Source organism: Myxine glutinosa, chromosome 4, assembly GCF_964187855.1.
Source record: "Myxine glutinosa chromosome 4, kmMyxGlut1.1, whole genome shotgun sequence".
NCBI lineage: Eukaryota > Metazoa > Chordata > Myxini > Myxiniformes > Myxinidae > Myxine > Myxine glutinosa.
Genome location: NC_136264.1, coordinates 129,092,429 through 129,110,635, shown reverse-complemented (window position 1 = coordinate 129,110,635; position 18,207 = coordinate 129,092,429). Strand labels below are relative to the sequence as shown.

The 18,207-nt window shown below is 42.9% G+C and overlaps 1 protein-coding gene across 2 annotated transcripts in view; it reads left to right on the top strand.

Moving 5' to 3' along the window:
• The first annotated feature begins 2,383 nt into the window (after positions 1-2,383).
• The window catches only part of TRANK1 (tetratricopeptide repeat and ankyrin repeat containing 1), a 90,069-nt gene continuing 74,245 nt past the window's right edge, over positions 2,384-18,207 (top strand). Inside the window, exons 1-5 of one of the 2 annotated variants that reach the window (XM_078776414.1) lie at positions 2,384-2,430; positions 3,289-3,403; positions 4,770-4,919; positions 8,784-8,898; positions 15,769-15,913. In XM_078776414.1, the coding sequence (XP_078632540.1) occupies positions 3,393-3,403; positions 4,770-4,919; positions 8,784-8,898; positions 15,769-15,913 (421 nt within the window). In that variant the 5' untranslated portion in view covers positions 2,384-2,430; positions 3,289-3,392. Of the gene's footprint in view, positions 2,431-3,183; positions 3,404-4,769; positions 4,920-8,783; positions 8,899-15,768; positions 15,914-18,207 lie in introns of those variants that run through there. The other variant, XM_078776413.1, reaches the window with a different exon arrangement.

The following is an 18,207-nucleotide window of genomic DNA, read 5'->3' as shown; positions in this document are numbered from 1 at the left end:
AGGCCCCGCTGGCACCTTTCACCGTGCCCGAACGACGTTTCGACCACGTCAACGTGGATCTGGTGGGCCCCCTCCCCCCGTCACGGGGGTTCACACACCTGCTCACCATGGTGGACAGGACCACCAGGTGGCCGGAGGCCGTTCCCCTCGTCTCCACCACCACCGCCGACGTGGCGCAGGCTTTCATCGCCACCTGGGTCGCCCGCTTCGGCGCACCGGCGGACATCTCGTCAGACCGCGGACCACAGTTCACCTCCGAGCTGTGGGGCGCGGTCGCCCGCAACCTGGGGGTCAAGCTCCACTGTACTACGGCCTACCACCCCCAAGCAAACGGGTTGTGCGAGCGATTCCACCGCTCCATGAAGGCCGCGCTCATGGCCGGCCTTCAAGACGGCGGTTGGGCCGACCGGCTGCCGTGGGTCCTTTTGGGCCTCCGCACGGCCCCCAAGGAGGACCTCCAGGCATCCACCGCCGAGCTTGTCTATGGCCAGGCGCTACGCGTCCCGGGCGAATTCGTGCCCGACGCTACCAGTCCCTGGTCCGCAGCTCACCAGCGCTCGGACCTCCAGGAGGCCGCCCAACGGTTTGCCCCCGTGCCAACATCCCACCACGGTGACCCCCAGTCCTACGTCCCCCCAGCACTTCGCACAGCGGAGTATGTTTTTGTGCGTCACGACGCACATCGGGGGCCACTCCGGCCGCCGTACGACGGGCCCTTCCAGGTGCTGCGACGGGACGACAAGTCGTTCGTCATCGACATCGGCGGCAGGTCGGACCGGATTGCGGTGGACCGCCTCAAGCCGGCGCACGTGGACGTCGACCACCCACCACGGGTGGCCCTTCCGCCGCGGCGAGGCCGCCCCCCGTCCACGGTGCCCCCCACTCGACCGCCCACCACCACACCGGACCCCCTCCCACGACCCGCCAGGGGTCGCTTCGGCCGGGTCATCAGGACCCCCCTCAAATTGACCCTGCCGGTGCAAGTCGATTCTGGGGGGACGTGTGTAGCGGCTACTGCTGGGTTTTCACAATCGCCTTGCACCTATCAAGGACGCGGAGCGATCACCATGCCGGGCTCGTCCAGGACGCCCGGGCAGGCCCGCGCTCAACTTGCCAGGCCTCGGTCGGGACGCTGGGCCACGCCCCCTCTCGCCTTTCCTGGGCAAACGCTCCGGGATAATATGTATATATATTGCTGCCCGATAAACGGGCTTTTCAGAGTGCCTGAGTGTTTGGTTTGATTAAAGCAACTCGGATGAATTCCAGCTTTTTGTCGCGTCCATTCTTCCGATCGACGTGGGAGCCCCAGCTCCTTCAAGCTCCTATATTTTTGCCGTTCCCCCCCCCCCGGCCCCCCCCCCCTGCAGGATTAACATACAATCGCAGGGGAGGGGTTTCTTTTGGAGATCCACAACAACACAAGTGCGAAATATTCATACAAAAACATTTTTCCCGATGCCCCTGCTTTTGAGAATTATATTCTGTCCTTTATGCTCACAAAAAAACAATTTTATACTCACAGTAGTGTTGAATTGAAAAAAACTAATGTCAAAAAGATGATTTAATGGCAGTTTTGGCCGCCATTTTGTTTTTTCGATTTTTGACACTTTAACGGCCAAAGCCAAACTGACATCCACCCTGGTGATGTTACATGATAGGACCCATAGAACGTGCCTGGCTAGTTAGTTTGTTTGTAACAAAGAGATGCCATCAAACGACACAATAGCCTGTGTTGGCTGGCTGACTACCCGGCGAACTGCTCATAGACAGGTCAAATGTGATTAATTCGCATGCCCAGCTTGTCCGGGTTATGAGTGGCGACGGCCGATAGAAAGTTCGAGAAGGTGCGGCGCCAATGGAGCCATTGCTTAACTGCCGTGCTTAGTTTGAGTTCAGGTCAGCGACTCAGCATCAAATCGCAATCTCTCTGGTTTGAGGAACTTGTCCATGGTAGATCGAATTTTGTGCATTAATTTATTGTCGAATAAATTGCTGCAACACATTAAAAAAAATCATGACAATGCTCAGCATTTAAAAAGGTTGAGATAAGAACCATAAGTTGTAATACGACTACAAGCTTTCATGGGCCTAATGTACTCCTTCTGCTTCGAAGTTCCTTTTAAAGGAATTAATATATGATGGCAGTGCCAAAAGTAGGTGATGGAACATTATTAGGGGTGTATTACACTTGTCTTGCTAAACGATGCTGGCTGCTCGGTTCTTCCACGTGGATTTTTTTTTCCTGTCGCTAATATGAAGTACAATTTTACCACATCGGTTTAAATACTTTAAATTTTATAAATGTTTATGTATTTAAAATGAAAGACACAATTACCAATTGATTAAGAAGCGTTTTTTTAACCCCGTCCCGTGTCCAGAGTCCAGACCAGAGGCAGAGGACCAGAAGAGAAATTGGTGCCGCCGAGAGAGGTGGTTTGTATATTTAATAAAATATAAATATTTAATAAAATATACAGCAGTCTCGAATACAAGATAGATATTTATATACGTATTATTATTTATTTTAGAAGATACATATTACATGAAAGTTTGTGTTGAAATTGTTAGAACGGTCGCTCTTTATTACTAATACTATTACTATTAGCATGGAAGTGAGAGGTTCGAATCCAGCCCCGGCCGAATCATTGTCAAGCCTTTAAAGAAATGATTGCGCTGCTTCATCGTTTTATTGGTAGTGATGTTTTGGCATTTAAAAGGATAGAGCATGGACAACCGATCACCTCAGCTGGCGATCTCAGCGCAGGCCTTGATGGGCCTACTGTGTACTTGTAGTGTGTGCGCACTGACGGCCTGGCGACTGGCGTCATCCTGCGCTGAAATGATTTGGCAATGAACATGAAAATTAAACGGCACATCGTGACGACTTGGATCGTTCTAAAACGAAAAGTTAGGAAGAAATGCGAACAAAGATGTTTTATTAAATTTGTGCTTGTTTTATAACTTTGTTAAATCCATGATAATTTTTTTAAAAAGGCAAACTGACTGCCGTTCGATCTTGGGATAAATGTAGAAGTTTGATGTTTTAGCAATTACAGCTCAAGAAGGCAGGGATTTTGTTTCTTCTGATTTGAATGGAAGGGAAAAAGCGCGGGCGATATTGGGGATGGTGGGTACTGCGAGGAGGAGGCGGTGGCAGAGGAAGAAGAAGCCGCATCGCGTGACGTAGTTTATGAGAAGCGAAGAGAAAGGAAGTAGAGTAAAGGTGGGTGTTGGTATTTTTTTGTTCTTATACTCGGCGTCATTGCTGGCCGTTCATTCCTGTTTAAGGTCGACTCCGAGGTGTCCATGGCGTTCCCTGCTAGTGCTGGACATCGAATATTCGAACGAACGTAGTGCCTTGCCGTCTTTGTTTCGCTTTGCAGTCGAACATCATGCGATCTAGGTGAGCCATGCCATTGTTTAATTCACCAAATGTATGAGCAATGGCGTTATTGATTACTATACTTTTTTTTATTTTTTTATTTTTTCACTCAATGTGTGTAATGAGGTATGTACTATGTATGAAGTTATGACTTCAAGACTAGTCATAAAAATCTGTCGACGAGCCACCTGTTTGATATATTTAAACATTTTTACCTCTGCCACCAAAGGTTTTTTCACCCCTGTTTGTGAACAGAATATGTAAAAGGTTGTGGATAGATTCGGACGAAATTTGGTGGATTCGTTGGGTATGTGACGAGGACGAAATGATTAGAATTTGGTGAAGATCCGGATCGGGATCGGGATCTGAGAACCTTCCAAGTGATTCTTCACTATTGAGAGGACCAAATATGATGTATTACACGATATTTCAAAAGGTTCTTCATGGATTAGGACAAAACCTGGGGAACTGGTTGGGTGTGTTTATATGGCAGATTTGATTCAATTTTGGTGAAAGTTCAAATCCGGATACAATAATAAAATTTTAATTCCAATTAATTCGTCGTCATTGAGTGACAGGGCCAAAACTTTAGGTAGCATGATATTTCAAAAAGTTGTGGATGGGTTGTGACAAAACTAGGGCATGAGTTGTGTAAGTGACGAGAACAAGCCGATTCGATTTTGGTTCATGTCCGGATCCAGTTCGGGCCTATCAGTGGATACAAAGCCTAAACTGTAGGTATGCTCCCGACTGAGTGCTGTTCTAGTTTCTGCTTGGACAGCAAGCTTAAAGTTTCCTTGCACCTGCTATGGATCACTATCTGCCATTTTGCTATTTAACGCTCTTGGTGTAACTATGCACCTGAACATGACTTCATCTAGTCAATACAGGATGGTGTCAAATGGTCAAATAAATGAACAGAGCAAGTTAAGGAATTCCTTCAGCTCACTGACTGAAGACCATTGTGTAAAAGTGACTTGAATGCAGTTTTATGAAAACAAATGTTTAAACCTACTTTGGAAGTTGTACACTTCAATGGTATGGATCTTTGATGTGCACCTACTATTTGTTGAAGTTGAAACTCACATTTTTCACTTTTGTAGTTTGCAAGTAGCTTTTTGTGGTGTATTTCTTTTAAATGATGTGCATTAAATAGCAGAGCAACTGATCCTGACATTGAAAGGTTCTGTTAAAGTTGCTCAGTTATTGACTTTATTTTTAAAGTATAAGATGATGGTGATAATTTTGCTTGCATTTAAACTGCAGAAACCTCTTTCCATTTGAGCAAATATCTTGTACCGCAAAAAAGATTATTGAGAATGTCGTTATGATGTCCTGCGTTGTAATCTGCATTGGGAATTTAATACCTGTTTTCTTTTTTTTGCAGAATGTCTCACCCTTTGACTTATATGGAATACCTGAAGGAAGAGGCCAAGCGATTCTTCCAGAATGAGCGATATCAATTGGCACTTCAGAAATATGAAGAAGCGCTACAGATATACCTTGCTCCAAAATTTGGATTCCCCAAACAAGGAAGGTTGGCCTTTGACTTTCGTTTTTATTATCTGATGGTGTCAATAAACAAGTGAATCCACTTGGATTCCGCCCAGGTTGGCACATGGAAATTATTATTCATATGGTACTTTCCATGGTGAAGTAGTTCGCAGCAGAACCGGCAGCATAAATATAGATTTGATGACGTCATGTTTACACATCTGAGCGCCAGAAACTGTCTTCACTTTTGAGCGACAGAAATGAGCTTCACTTTTGAGCGACAGAAATTCCCAGGCAAACGCTATAACGCACCAGGTTTACAACCTGTGCGTTAATAAAGTGAATTTTACTGTCACGAATAGTGCATCTGTGTGATGCAATTTTATTGTGTGTGAGTCATTCATTGACCACTTAGTACTTCACTTATCCATGTGTGGCATGAGTAATGCAGAAACAAGACCAAAAGTCTAACAGTGCCCAAGCTGGGCTTGGAAAATATTACAAACCACAAATACATATTTGCTTTTCAAACAGTCGTTAATGCTGTTTATAACATTAAACAAAGAAATTTGGAGGAATCCCGACCATCCATGAGGTAAGTTTTACTTGCAGAACTGACAAAGATCTATTGTAATCTATATACCCCACAAGGGTTGGAGGTGTGCTCATTTACCAAGCAGCTAGCTAGCGCTTGCCAAGCCAGCCGTTCCTTAAGGGTTTTGAATGGAGTGCTTGCTCGAATGCTTTAACCACTTGACGATCTCTCCACAAGAACCTTGGAAAGGTGAACACACACCAAATGTTCTTCAGACCCGACCATAGAGAGACTGTAATCTACATACCCCAAAGAGGAATGACCTTTCCTGACACTCTCGAAGTGAGTGGGTGTTTATGCCGTAATGACCTAGCATGACGGCCAGACACAAAACTTCCGCTACTTTAATACATATAAGATATTGTTGTGGATCCGGGGGTCGGCGCTCCCCTTACCAAGGGGGGGTTAGTCCCCTTGTCTTTTAAACTGGCCGATCCCCCAGTCCTGGAAATTATAACGCTCCTTTGCGGGGGGTTGAGATTGGCCAGGGTGATTGGTCAAGATGGATTCCCAAATACCTGTGTACCAATCTCTCTGCAAAGCAGGGAGATAATTTCCGCTCGAACCATGGACAGATGGAAATTGCCGAGCCGTTAGCAATAAGACTAACCAGATTCTGAGCGGTTCTAATCGTGCCACCGGTACTCAATTGAGGAAAAGACGAAAGCGATCGAATCAGAGGAAATCAGAGGGTAAGAAAGAACAAATATGATTTATTAACCACTAATGAAAGAGGAAACGAAAGAAGGGCATGTACAGGGAGAAGAGCAAAAGGACACAGGGCAAGCTTACACAGTCTTAAATATCACGCCCAGGACAATACAGACAGACTTACACGAAAGGAGAATAGCAGGAAGGAGGAGAAGGTCCAGGCAGATGGCAGGGTAGGAAGGTCCGGCTCCAGGTTCACGCTCCACTCCGGTCCACGCTTTGGTTCCGTGGCGAAACCCGGCAGGCAGCGCTGTTCATTGATCGCTGAACGCGAGCGGACCTTAGTTATCGGGGTTCATAAATCGGGGAGGGAGGCTTTGAACGTTCCTGACGCGCTGATGTTCGGCAGAAGTCCCAGCTAGAAGTTGTTCGTGCACTCAGCTCTCACGCCAGCTCTCTCTCTCTCTCGCTCCCGTCCTCCCGTCTCATCTCTTCACAAGGCGCCGCGCTTGCGCTTATATAGTGTCCCTTTTGAAATCAAGCCGCCCGCTTTTAGAAACACCCACCGGTGAGCTCGCCTCGGCCCTGGTTGGTCGCGAGGGCTCACCGACTCCTCCCTTGGTGACACGTTGACGGGGCCACGCCTTTGTCCTTGGCGCTCCGCCCTGCTTCTCCAACTTGACCGCGTGCGTAATGGCGTTTGATGCAGTGAACGCTGCTGGGCGAGCAGAGGCGCGTAACCCAATTTGGAGAGAGCCAAGCCGCAAAATGAATGGGAATTGACTGGGATTGAAAAAGGACCTATGTTATTTGATTAATGCAACGCAGACTCAAACTATTGGAAACAGAGCCTTACCTGAAACGCATACTAATGAAATAACTGAAGAAGGTTCCTATGGTGTCCTACGTGTTGCAATATGGCCTAACTAGGATGCGACCGTTGGCCTTTGGGAGATGGGGATATTTACAGGGAATTATTTACAAGGCTTATTATTTTACAAAGTGAAGGTTCTAAAAACCGTAACAATATATATTTAACCTCCAGTAACGTTGCAGTCACTACAAAGGGATTAGTGTTACGATTAGATTTACTATAATAATAACGTTACGTTATTATTACGAAAATATATATTTTAAAAAACCGAGGTGAATTCCTTACTTCCACGGTTACACCTCTTCAATCCATCAACTTTCCATTCACGACATTGGGATTAAAGTGTTATGGTTGTATTTACTATAATATTATTATTATTACGAAAATGATACTACCGAAAGGATACCACTGTATTTAGAAACCTGGGCTTAATTTGTCCGAAGCGGAAGGTGAGTCATAACGCCAAGGCCGATACGTACAGTTTTGTTTTGTTGGAAGAGACGTAACCCCGAAGCTTTCGATATTTGATGATCATTTTAATAATCGGTTTGTTTGTGTTTCACACTGAATTAAAAACGTAAATGTAGAGCATGGCGATTGTGATATATGACAGGTTCGATGATATGTTCGGCTTGGAACGACATATAAATCAAAATGGCGGTGCGTGGAGAGTCAGCTGAAGCACCACCACAATGACATCAGACGTAATCACATCACCCTGTCATGCGACTAGATTCTCAGCTCTTTTTGGTATAAGTTTGAGGGGACATACATACCATACATACATACGGACAAACACTGTTCTAGACGGCTCTGCCCGATGGGCTACGCCGTAAAAATGGACATCATTTTCTCTGAAACCGCTCAACGAAAAACATTTAAATTTAGAATATGTCATTACTCATTACCTCCCCATAGGATATATGGAGTGATGATAATGATGTCATCAGTGAAGTGGTATTCCAGTCATAATTGGTTGAATTGAAATCCTTATCAAAAAATCTGAAACCTCATCTATCTGATGACACGATGTGAGTGAAAAAATAAACTGATGCCATCATTTATCACATGGTATGGAAGCCATATTGGATAAAAGGAAAAATTTAGACATCATTTTCTCCAAAACTGCTCAATTTTTATTTTTAACTTGGCATAAGGCATCAACTCTCCATGGGGTATATAGGGTGATAATGAAATTATGACGTCATTGGTGAAGTGGTATTGCAACCAGAATTGGTTCAATTGAAATCTTTATCCAAAAAAATCTGAAACTTCATATATTTGATCTATGACCCAATGTGAGGGAAGAATTAAATTTATGACGTACATAACCCATGCCAACAAATTATGTGACATAATAGGGTGCGTGGATGCTATGGGTATATGAGCCATAATAGTATCGTGTTAAGTTAACGATGGTATTTTTGTTCAGAATGAACGTGTGAGCTGAGACTATGCGCTCTACGAGTGCCATTCTAGTTGGATTAGTTTTGGTACAAATCGGCCTTGTTTAAAGGTATTTCTGCGTGACAAAAATCCAGCAACATGCTATCTGTAGTCTAAGCTTGGGATCTTGTATGTTAAACATATCCACTAAGTTTCATTAGAATCACTTTTGTTTTAAATATTGATTGTGAAAATTGTTGCAGGTACGATTTACCTCTGGCTTCACACACTTGTGCCATCAACCGCAAACTATGTTGTAAAATGAATTGTTTTCTTATATCAAAGGAAGGGAAATACTTAAACTTGCTTCACTTCTCCCTTTCTGTTATTCGTTTGTGCAGAGACCTGGCACAACTCTTTTCCAACATGGCAAACGTCTTCAATAAACTTCGGAGCTATGAAAAGGCCACTCAGACATCAGTTGCTTCTATCAATGCTGATCCTCAGTGGATTAAGGTACAGGTTTGGTTTGAACTCTCATTTGGTTATTTCTCTATTCCACCAAAGTTAGCAGCCTTGATGTTGGTCATCAGTTTTCGATTTTAATTGGAGATATCGGCTTCAGTGCAATTTTATTTGATGAAAATCCTTTAATATAATGAATTGGTCTAACGCCATTATTCAGTTGTAATCCACACAGTGCATATGGCTTAACACTTCCTCAATGCTTTGAAATGAGAAGGAAAAATTAAACTTGGTGTTGCCTTTACGGTTTATTGGATTATTATTACTATTATTATTATTATTATTATTATTATTATTCTTAACAAACTTCCCCCTCTGCTGTCTCTTATTTAAACAGTATGTTTAAAATCTGATATGCTCACAAGTCCTGCAGTTGTGTGCCGTCATCCCAATCATGCAGCTCTACTTTTATTCATGCCTTTAAAAACCATATTTTTGTCCTGGTGGCCATGATTCCTGTCTGTCTGACAGAATTGGGATTCCACATAATAAATACAGTCTGTAGAGAATGTCAGCTCACGACAGTTAACTGCTCCTTGTCTATATTACACAGGCACTTTTGCTGTGCTACCCCACTATGTGAGCCAGATGCGTGACCACGCATTAGTATACCCCAACCCCCTCCCTCACAATGGGATCCACCAATATTCGAGGTCTCTGTTCTGACAATCTTGATCTCTCCATTCAGGTTGTTACTGCAGCTCCGGACATTGTTTAGCAAACCTTTTTCTCACAGGACGTTTCTGATTCCTCTGTGTCCCCCTGGCAATTTTCTGTTCCACTTTAACAGGTGCTCCTCCACTCTAGTGGTGGTGTTGCCATGTCTGTCAAGAACTCTGTTGCTCATTGTCCATTGCCCACATTAAGCCCTTTGAAATACCTCCGGCTAGCTTCGTATGCCTCTCCGCAACAACCTAATGTTTGTTTGTCTGGCACATGGTGAAATTGGTGAAATATATTTCTCTGGTGAATATCCTCCTTCCCTTCCCCTTGCCATCTCTTACCTCAAATGGCATTACCACTGAAAAGACTATCGAAACAACGTGTTTGCCTCTAAATCTCGTGTGCCCAACCCATCCCACTTTGGCACCATCTTAAACCCCCTTGAACCCACTAGCTGCTGGACTTTGTATCTTTCTCACCGAAGAAGGTCGAGAAATCTTTGTCTAGCCTGAAAGCTACTTCCGCAAAGGTCCCGATGGCAGCATTGCCATTTCTCAAATCTTGCTCTCCCATTCCTACTTCCCCTTTGTCTGCCCTCTAGATTCTGCCATTGTCCTTTGGCTCACTCCCATTGACCTGTAAGTCAGTGAACATCACTCCTGCGTTAAAATAAGGATGCAAAAACCAGTCCTCAACTACAGATCAGTTTGCTCGCTTCCAATTACAATCAAAGTAATGGAATCCATCATTGCTGGTGGTTCCAACTCTTTCCTGTTTTCAAACAGCCTGATCTCTGACCATCAGTTTGGATTCCGCCCTAGTCGCTCAACTCTGGGCATGCTGCTGCTCCTCTCTCAGTAATGTTTGGAGCTGTTAAATCTCAATCAAGAGGTCAGGATCGTCTCATATGTATTTTCCTGCATTTGACAGTCTGGTATCCTGCTTTACTTGCAAGTCAAACTTCCTGAGGCATTCAAGGCCACCTTCATATCTGGATTTCTGACTTGATCCACTCACACAGTTAGCATGTTGCTATCAATGGAACCTTGTCCTCCCCTCTCCCATCCGCCATGACATCAATTCCATCCAGTAAGTATGTGGAGATAGAACGCCTCCAGATGTGAGAGCAGTACTCTATACACGGACGAATCAATCCTTTATTTAGTTGAAGCAACTGTTGAGAGGAGAATCTTCAACATCTGAACAGGACTCGTAGTTTCTTCGAGGCAGACTTGGCTATCTGCGTAATGTTCGGATTCCAGGATTAATTCGATGTTAGGGTAATGCCTGGTAGGTTTATTGTATCGCATGGTGTAATTGTTGAGCTTTCAAAGGAGATTGGAGAGTTGAGAGGAATTTTAGAGAGAGAGGTGAGAAGAAATTGAGTTTTAGAAGCTTTGAATTTAAGTTGATTACATTTTCCCCACCTGGAAATCTTGTCCAAATCCGAATTTAAAGAGTTGGCTCTGATGAAATGAGATGTTGATCGACTGAGGGAAGATGGAGCAGATGGGAAAACATGGAGGAATGTAATGTTGTCATTAGCATACGAGTGCATTTGGTTATTTATAAAGAAAGGTCGTGGATAAAAAGAAGGAAGAGTGTTGGAGGCAGGACGGAACCTTGAGGCACATCGCTGTTGATAGGGAAGGAGGGAGGTGTTGAACCATCAACAATTACGGAGATAGAGTGGTTGGGGAGAAAGCTTGATATGAGAGAGCATAGTGAAGGAGGTAAGCTGGTAGAGGGAAGCTCGGATATCAGACCCCAATGCCAAACTCTGTCAAAGGCTTTTGAGATATGAAGGCCGACAACAAAGGATTCCCAAAAGTCTCTTAGAGAAGATGCCCAGGCATTTGTAATGTGAGAAAGGATATCATTGGTAGATATTGTCTTGTGAAAGCCATATTGATGGTCAGATAGAAGACTGAGATTGAAGATGCTTGAGGTAATGGGAATTGAGAAGACATTAATGTCTTGAAGAAGTGTGACTTTGGAAATCGGAGGAGTCAGAGCAATAGGATGGTAGTTGGAAGGGGTTGAACGATCACCCTTCTTTGAAATTGGCTGTACTAAGGCATGTTTCCAGGAAAGAGGAAAATTTTGGGTTTTTAAACAAAAACAAAACGAATGAGCAAGCACGGGTGCAAGTTCTGGAGCACACTCCTTCAAGACACGAGGAGGAATGCCATCTTGTCCGTACGCCTTGCTTGCGTCCAGAGAGATGTACTTTTTTGACTGCACTGAAAGAGATTATAGGATTGGTAAGGGGAGCATCAGAGGGAAATGGAATGGTAGTCATCCATTGTGGAATGATTTCGAGGAGGAAAGAGAACCAAGAAGAGTTGCTTTATTAGTCGGAGAGACAGATATGGTATCATCCGTATGGAAAAGCGAAGGGAAGGTAGAGCGACAGAAGTTGTTGGAGATACTTTTTCGCAAAGAACCAGAAGGATCTATTGGTGGAAGAAGATGAGAGGTTGTCGTATTTCTTTTGGATAAAGGAATGTTTTGCCTCGCAAATAACAAGTAGCTTGCTTGATGTGTACCATTAGCAAACGGCTTGCTATCACTTGCCAAGCTAGATGTTCTGTATCAACCGCTTTTCAAACTGCTCGTCTAGTTGCTCAGCAAACGAAGCAAAACAATTTCTTCAAGGAAAAATGAGGTTTGACTTTAAACAAATTGCAACAGATTTATGAAATAGAGTACAAACCCACGTAACTATTTGGCTATTTAGCTTGTTCTTATGTGGTTTGTTATTGTATGCTACATTGTTCTCAAGGTGCAAATTACATTATTTATATTATCATGATATCACGATAATCTTGATAATGAGGTCCATTAAAGTGATATAAGTTTTTCTATTATTGCCCAGGCCGAGGAGATACATCTCAAGGATGATCAAAGTAAAGTGGATGCACCTGAGCTCAATTTGGAGTCTCATAGCAAAGGGGTTGAATACTTATTGACTCACGACATTCCAGGTTTTCATTTTTAATTATTTTGAAAATTATTATTATTATTATTTTTTTTCATTTTGATATGGGGTATTATGTGTAGATCAGTGACAAAAAAAATCTCAATTTAGCCCATTTAAAATTCAGGCTAATGCAACAAAATGTGAAAAAGTCAACGAGTGTGCACAGTCACGTGAAAAAGTAAGTACTTTAGTACACCCCATGTAAAGTTTGGATTTTTTCAACATATTTCAACATACAGCCATTTGATCTTCATTTCAACAATATTGATAGATAAAGGTGATATAATATAACAAATATCATGAAACGTTTACATTTTGTAGTCCATTGTATAATTTAAATAAACATAAATGCAAATTTTGCATGTGGAAAAAGTAAGTACACCCTTGGCTCTCATAGGTGGTATTGCCCCCTTTGGCAGAAACAACCTCAAGTTGGCGTTTCTTATAACTGTCTACCAGTCTCTGACATCGACTGGGAGAAATTTTTGCCCACTCCTCCATGCAGAATTCTTTCAGCTGTGCGATGTTTGAGGGGTTTCTTGCATGTACAGCTCGTTTCAAATCCCCCCCACAACATCTCGATGGGATTTTGATCCGGGCTTTGACTTGGCCATTCCAGAACCCTCCATTTCTTTCTTTTCAGCCATTCCTTGGTGGATTTACTGGTATGTTTAGGGTCATTGTCATGTTGCAAGGTCCACCTTCGGTTGAGCTTCAACTTTCTGACAGATGGCCTCACATTATCCTCAAGCACCCTCTGGTACAATGAAGAATTCATAGTGGATTCTATGATGGTGAGCTGCCCAGGCCGTGATGCAGCAAAGCTGCCCCAAACCATAATATTTCCACCACCATGCTTTACAGTTAGTATCAGTTTCTTGTGGTCAAATGCTGTCTTTGGTTTTCGCCAAACATGTCTTCTGGTACTGTGGCCAAATAGCTCTACCGTTGACTCATCTGTCCAGAGCACATTGCTCCAGAAGTGCTTGTCTTTGCCGAGGTGTTCATTGGCAAACTTTAGTCTTGCCCTGATGTTCTTTCTGGACAGCAAATGTTTCCTCCTGGCACACCTCCCATGTAGATCAAATTTGTGCAGCCTCTTTCTAATGGTAGACTCATGCACTTTGACATCAACAGTGGCAAGAGCTACCTGTAGGTCCCGTGATGACATTCTGGGGTTCTTAGAGATTTCTTTCAGCATCTTGCGGTCTAATCTCGGGCTGAACCTGCTGGGGCGGCCTGGCCTGAACAAGTTGGCAGTTGTTTGGAATCTTCTCCACTTGTAGATGATCTTCCGGACAGTCGAATGATTGATTTCAAATTGTTTGGAGATCTTTTTAAGTCCTTTCCCAGACTCATAGGCATCTCTAACCTTCTTTCTGAAGGCCTCAGAGAGCTCTTTTGATCTTGGCATGGTGACGCTGCACACTTTAACAACAAAGAGCAAGCCAAACGAAATGTCTGAGGTTTAAATAAGACAGGTTCCTCCAAGATCCTCTCTGACGATGTTCTAATCATTTGCACCTGAGCTGGTGCACCTGATTCTAATTTTAGGTATTTGAAGTAGTGATAAATGTAGGGGTGTACTTACTTTTTCCACATGCGAAATTTGCATTTATGTTTATTTAAATTATACAATGGACGACAAAATGTAAATGTTTCATGATATTTGTTATATTATATCACCTTTATCTATCAATATTGTTGAAATGAAGATCAAATAGCTGTATGTTGAAATATGTTAAAAAAGTCAAAACTTTACATGCGGTGTACTTACTTTTTCACGTGACTGTTTATGAGATGTTTGGCCAGCTGTCCTGTCTGCTTGCACTCACTTTTGTATTTCAAAGGTTCCACATTACCAGTACTTTTCCAGAAGAGTGAGCCATTGTGTTCTGGTACCCTGGTAAAATCTAAAATTACTGGCTGTATCTACAGTCAGCCACAACATCAGTGGCATGGTCCCAACTCCCAAAATGATGCCTATGATTTATCATTGGTATCTCCCATGATGCAGCTGATTCTGAGGGTCTCTCTCTCTGTCTCTGTCTCTCTCTGTCTCTGTCTCTCTCTGTCTCTCTCTCTGTCTGTCTCTGTCTCTCTCTCACCAGGCAGGTTGGTGGTCTTTCTGTCTTCTACTGACTCCTCTCTGGCCTAGCTCCCCTGCTCTGTCTGTGCTCTGTCTCCCACATTTTCCTACAGGACGCACAAGATCTGCCAGCAACAAGATATCTTCTGGTGAAACTTCCAAAATCAAGACTTTCCACTCACCTTCACTCTTTCATTCCTCTTTTCTTACCCCTCTGGAACAAACTCTGACACTCTCTTCAATCCCACTCCTCCCTCCAGGTCTTCGAAACAGCTGTTCACAACCATCTCTTAGCTTCCCCCATCCAAAACCTTGGTCTTTTCTACCCTGGTCAAAACACCCCAAATGCACCTCTTTCAATTTCCAACTTCTTTCCTGAAATTCCTAGTATTGTCAAGTTGTTTTATACTGTGTACCCTTCCCTCCCTCCACCCCTCCCCCCACCTGCCCTCTCTCTTCCACAGGTCTACTGACGTCCCTGTTCTCTACTGTTATTGTTCTTGTATGCTTTCCTCTCTCTCCCCCTCTTGTCTCCCGCTCCTTGCATTTATTGTATGTTTTATGGGTCTGTGCCTGTTCTCGTGTGCAATGTGATAGCTCTTACATGAGCCTTGACTCTGTATACAAACAATTATGACTGGATATTGTATCAATACAGTGGTCTCAACCAACTTACCATAGTGAGTGAGCCACACTTGCAGCTCTTTTGATGTGTTATGTGGAATGCACCCACACAACTTATCTCCTGTGCATCCATTTTCAAATTTTCTGTATCTGTTATCTGACAGTAATGCAATGCAAATCAGTATTCTGTAATACCTCATTTCTACACTGTCAAATGTCTACAATGACATTTAAAATGAGCAAACTAGGTCAAAGTATATGAACTGTTAAAATATATCTGGTTTGACACTTCCATTAGTGGGAGATCTGACAATTCCCTTTGTTTGAAGTATTTTTTAAATTTTAATTATGATGTCACTTGGGCTGTCAGCAGCCTGCTGATTGGGTTGCACATGGCTTGTGGGTTGAGAACCACTATTAATTTTATTTTCCTTTTTGAGATGTTTCTCGATCGAAATGAGGCTAATGTTGGGAAAACATTGTGTATGTTTCTCTGTTTCAGGGATATTATTTCTTGGCAGTTGCTTTAAAAAACAAACAAGAGTACCACCGAGCATTACAAGCACTGTTGGATGGATTGCGGACATGTACTTGTGATGACGACTGTCTTTCGGATGTTGTTGCCGAATTGTTTTCTGTGACGGAAGGTGAGTATATAGGATGAATGTTGCAAAGGTTTTCCTTCATCTCCACATAGTGGGGATAGAAGAGGCAAGATGAGAATAATAACTGGTGAAAAAACGAAGAACCGGTCCATAATTCCCTCAGAATTTTGGACTGGTTAATTCCCTGAGAATTGATGTATTTTAGTATGATTTCTAATACCCACTACCTCTGGGATTGACATACATATTTACATCGAGAGAATTTTGGGTCCTACCCTCCTACCTGAACCCCAGGTACAAATAATTATTTATTTTACCCCCTGAGACCTTCCTGCGCCACCTCCAAGTACAACTGCCAATTTTAAACTCTTATTGTCAATTTTTGTTCAGTGATTGAGTTCCTTTAATGTCCCACCTCCATGAGTGTTTAAAATAAGACTGATAAAATCTAACGGCCTGGGATCTGCTGAGTGCAGGATCTGCTGTGTCCCCCTGTAACGAGACCAGATCTCAGATCTTCAACTCCCATTGGTGGGCGTTTATGAGGGGCATACAGACAAATGCTCTTCCAGACGGCATTGCCCTATGGTCTATGCTGTAAAAATATGGCTGCTAAACCATGTGACCGATGACTGACAATTTTTTTTTTTTTCTTGACCAATTTATCTTAAGCGTGAAATTATTTCATTTTCACATTTCTTGAATTTATTTCTTTAGCGTGATCCCTAGATCACGTTTAAGAAACGTCATACTGATTGGACCAAGCGTTCTACTTGTCCATTTGTGACATCAAAGTGAAAGCACCTATGGACATCATCATTGACATATGTTATTCCCCTGGGGAATACTTCACAATGAGCCACCTTTGAAATTTTTCCATGGAGTGGTTTTGGAGATAGAGGTGCAATTTTTTTCAGTTTTTCCAAGATGGCGTCCGTCCCACGTGACCTATGACGTCATATTTATCATTAAAAAAATTCTACAGGAGGAGGTGCTTATGTGGTGAAAATTCCATGTCAATCGGACCAACGGTTGCAGAGAAAACAAATTTTAAAGGGAATAAGCATCTATATAATAATAGCGTAAGGACTCGACTTTGTTATCCCTTTTACCCAGTGACCCGATGCCCACGGCACTAATGGATTTACGATCTACGAACCGCGCTCTTTGTTTATCACGTACAGCCATACTCGAAAAATCTGAATTAGCCGACGTTGGGGCCCAAAAGCATCCGATTAACTGCCGATACGACGCCATCTTACGACGCCATCGTATTGGCGTCTGCTGGGCGAAGGCGAAGCAAGCCGTCCGCTGATTGGACAATCCAGAGCATGCATTTGTGCCGGTGTCGGCGATCGTTGTTCATATACGCACTCTTCATTCTCATCTTTTTTCCTAACTCTTACTCGGACAAGCAAATCCCCTATGCCATCCATAATGGTACACTCTATCCATACACCACATCCTCCCTTCCATGGATGTTCCACGGGTTTCGGCTAGTTATATAATAAACTCCTTTCAGCAAAATTACTAAAATAGTCAGGTTCACTATGTTTTTTCGTTCAAAATCATGGTAGATTAGCAAACCTATACATTTTTGGAAACGTTATTACATGGAAAATCTGAAAATCGATGTTTACATTTGCCAATTCCGACCAATTCGATTCGACCAATTCGACCAATCGACCAATTCCATTAGATCCAATTCGACCATTCGATCGACTATTCGACCAATTCGATTTGCCGATCAATTTGACCGACCTTTGCTTGTGTGGAACGGACTGTGAAAACGATGCGGACTATATTGTCTGATACGACACACAGGACAGTGATGACGAACTCTAAATGGCATATTCTGTAATCGTGTACGCTTGATGCCATTGACTGCCTGTGTATATTTTGTCATTGACTGCCTGTGTAGATGTGAAGTTATACTGACTGCATGTGTATATATGATTTTGCTGACTGCCTGTGTATGTTTAGATTGTTTGGTGATATGAATTATTGTGACACATTTTGATGTTATTAACTGCCTGTACAAAATGATAACATGTATTTGATTATGCAACTTATCGCGAATATAAAGACAGTATTTTGCAATTCAAAACCTTTGATTCGTGTCTTACCATTCCCCATAGCACTAATTTGATACTTTGATTGGATTCCTTGTCCCTGAAAATATAGGTTTAGTATATTTAAAAAAGTTTTTAGGGTAATTAGAGGCAGAAATAGAACAAAATGATAACATTTGCCAATTCTGGTCTTCATCAATTCATCAATTTCTGGTCTTCATCAATGATCTCTCTGACTCTCTTGAAAATCCTCTTTCTCTTTGC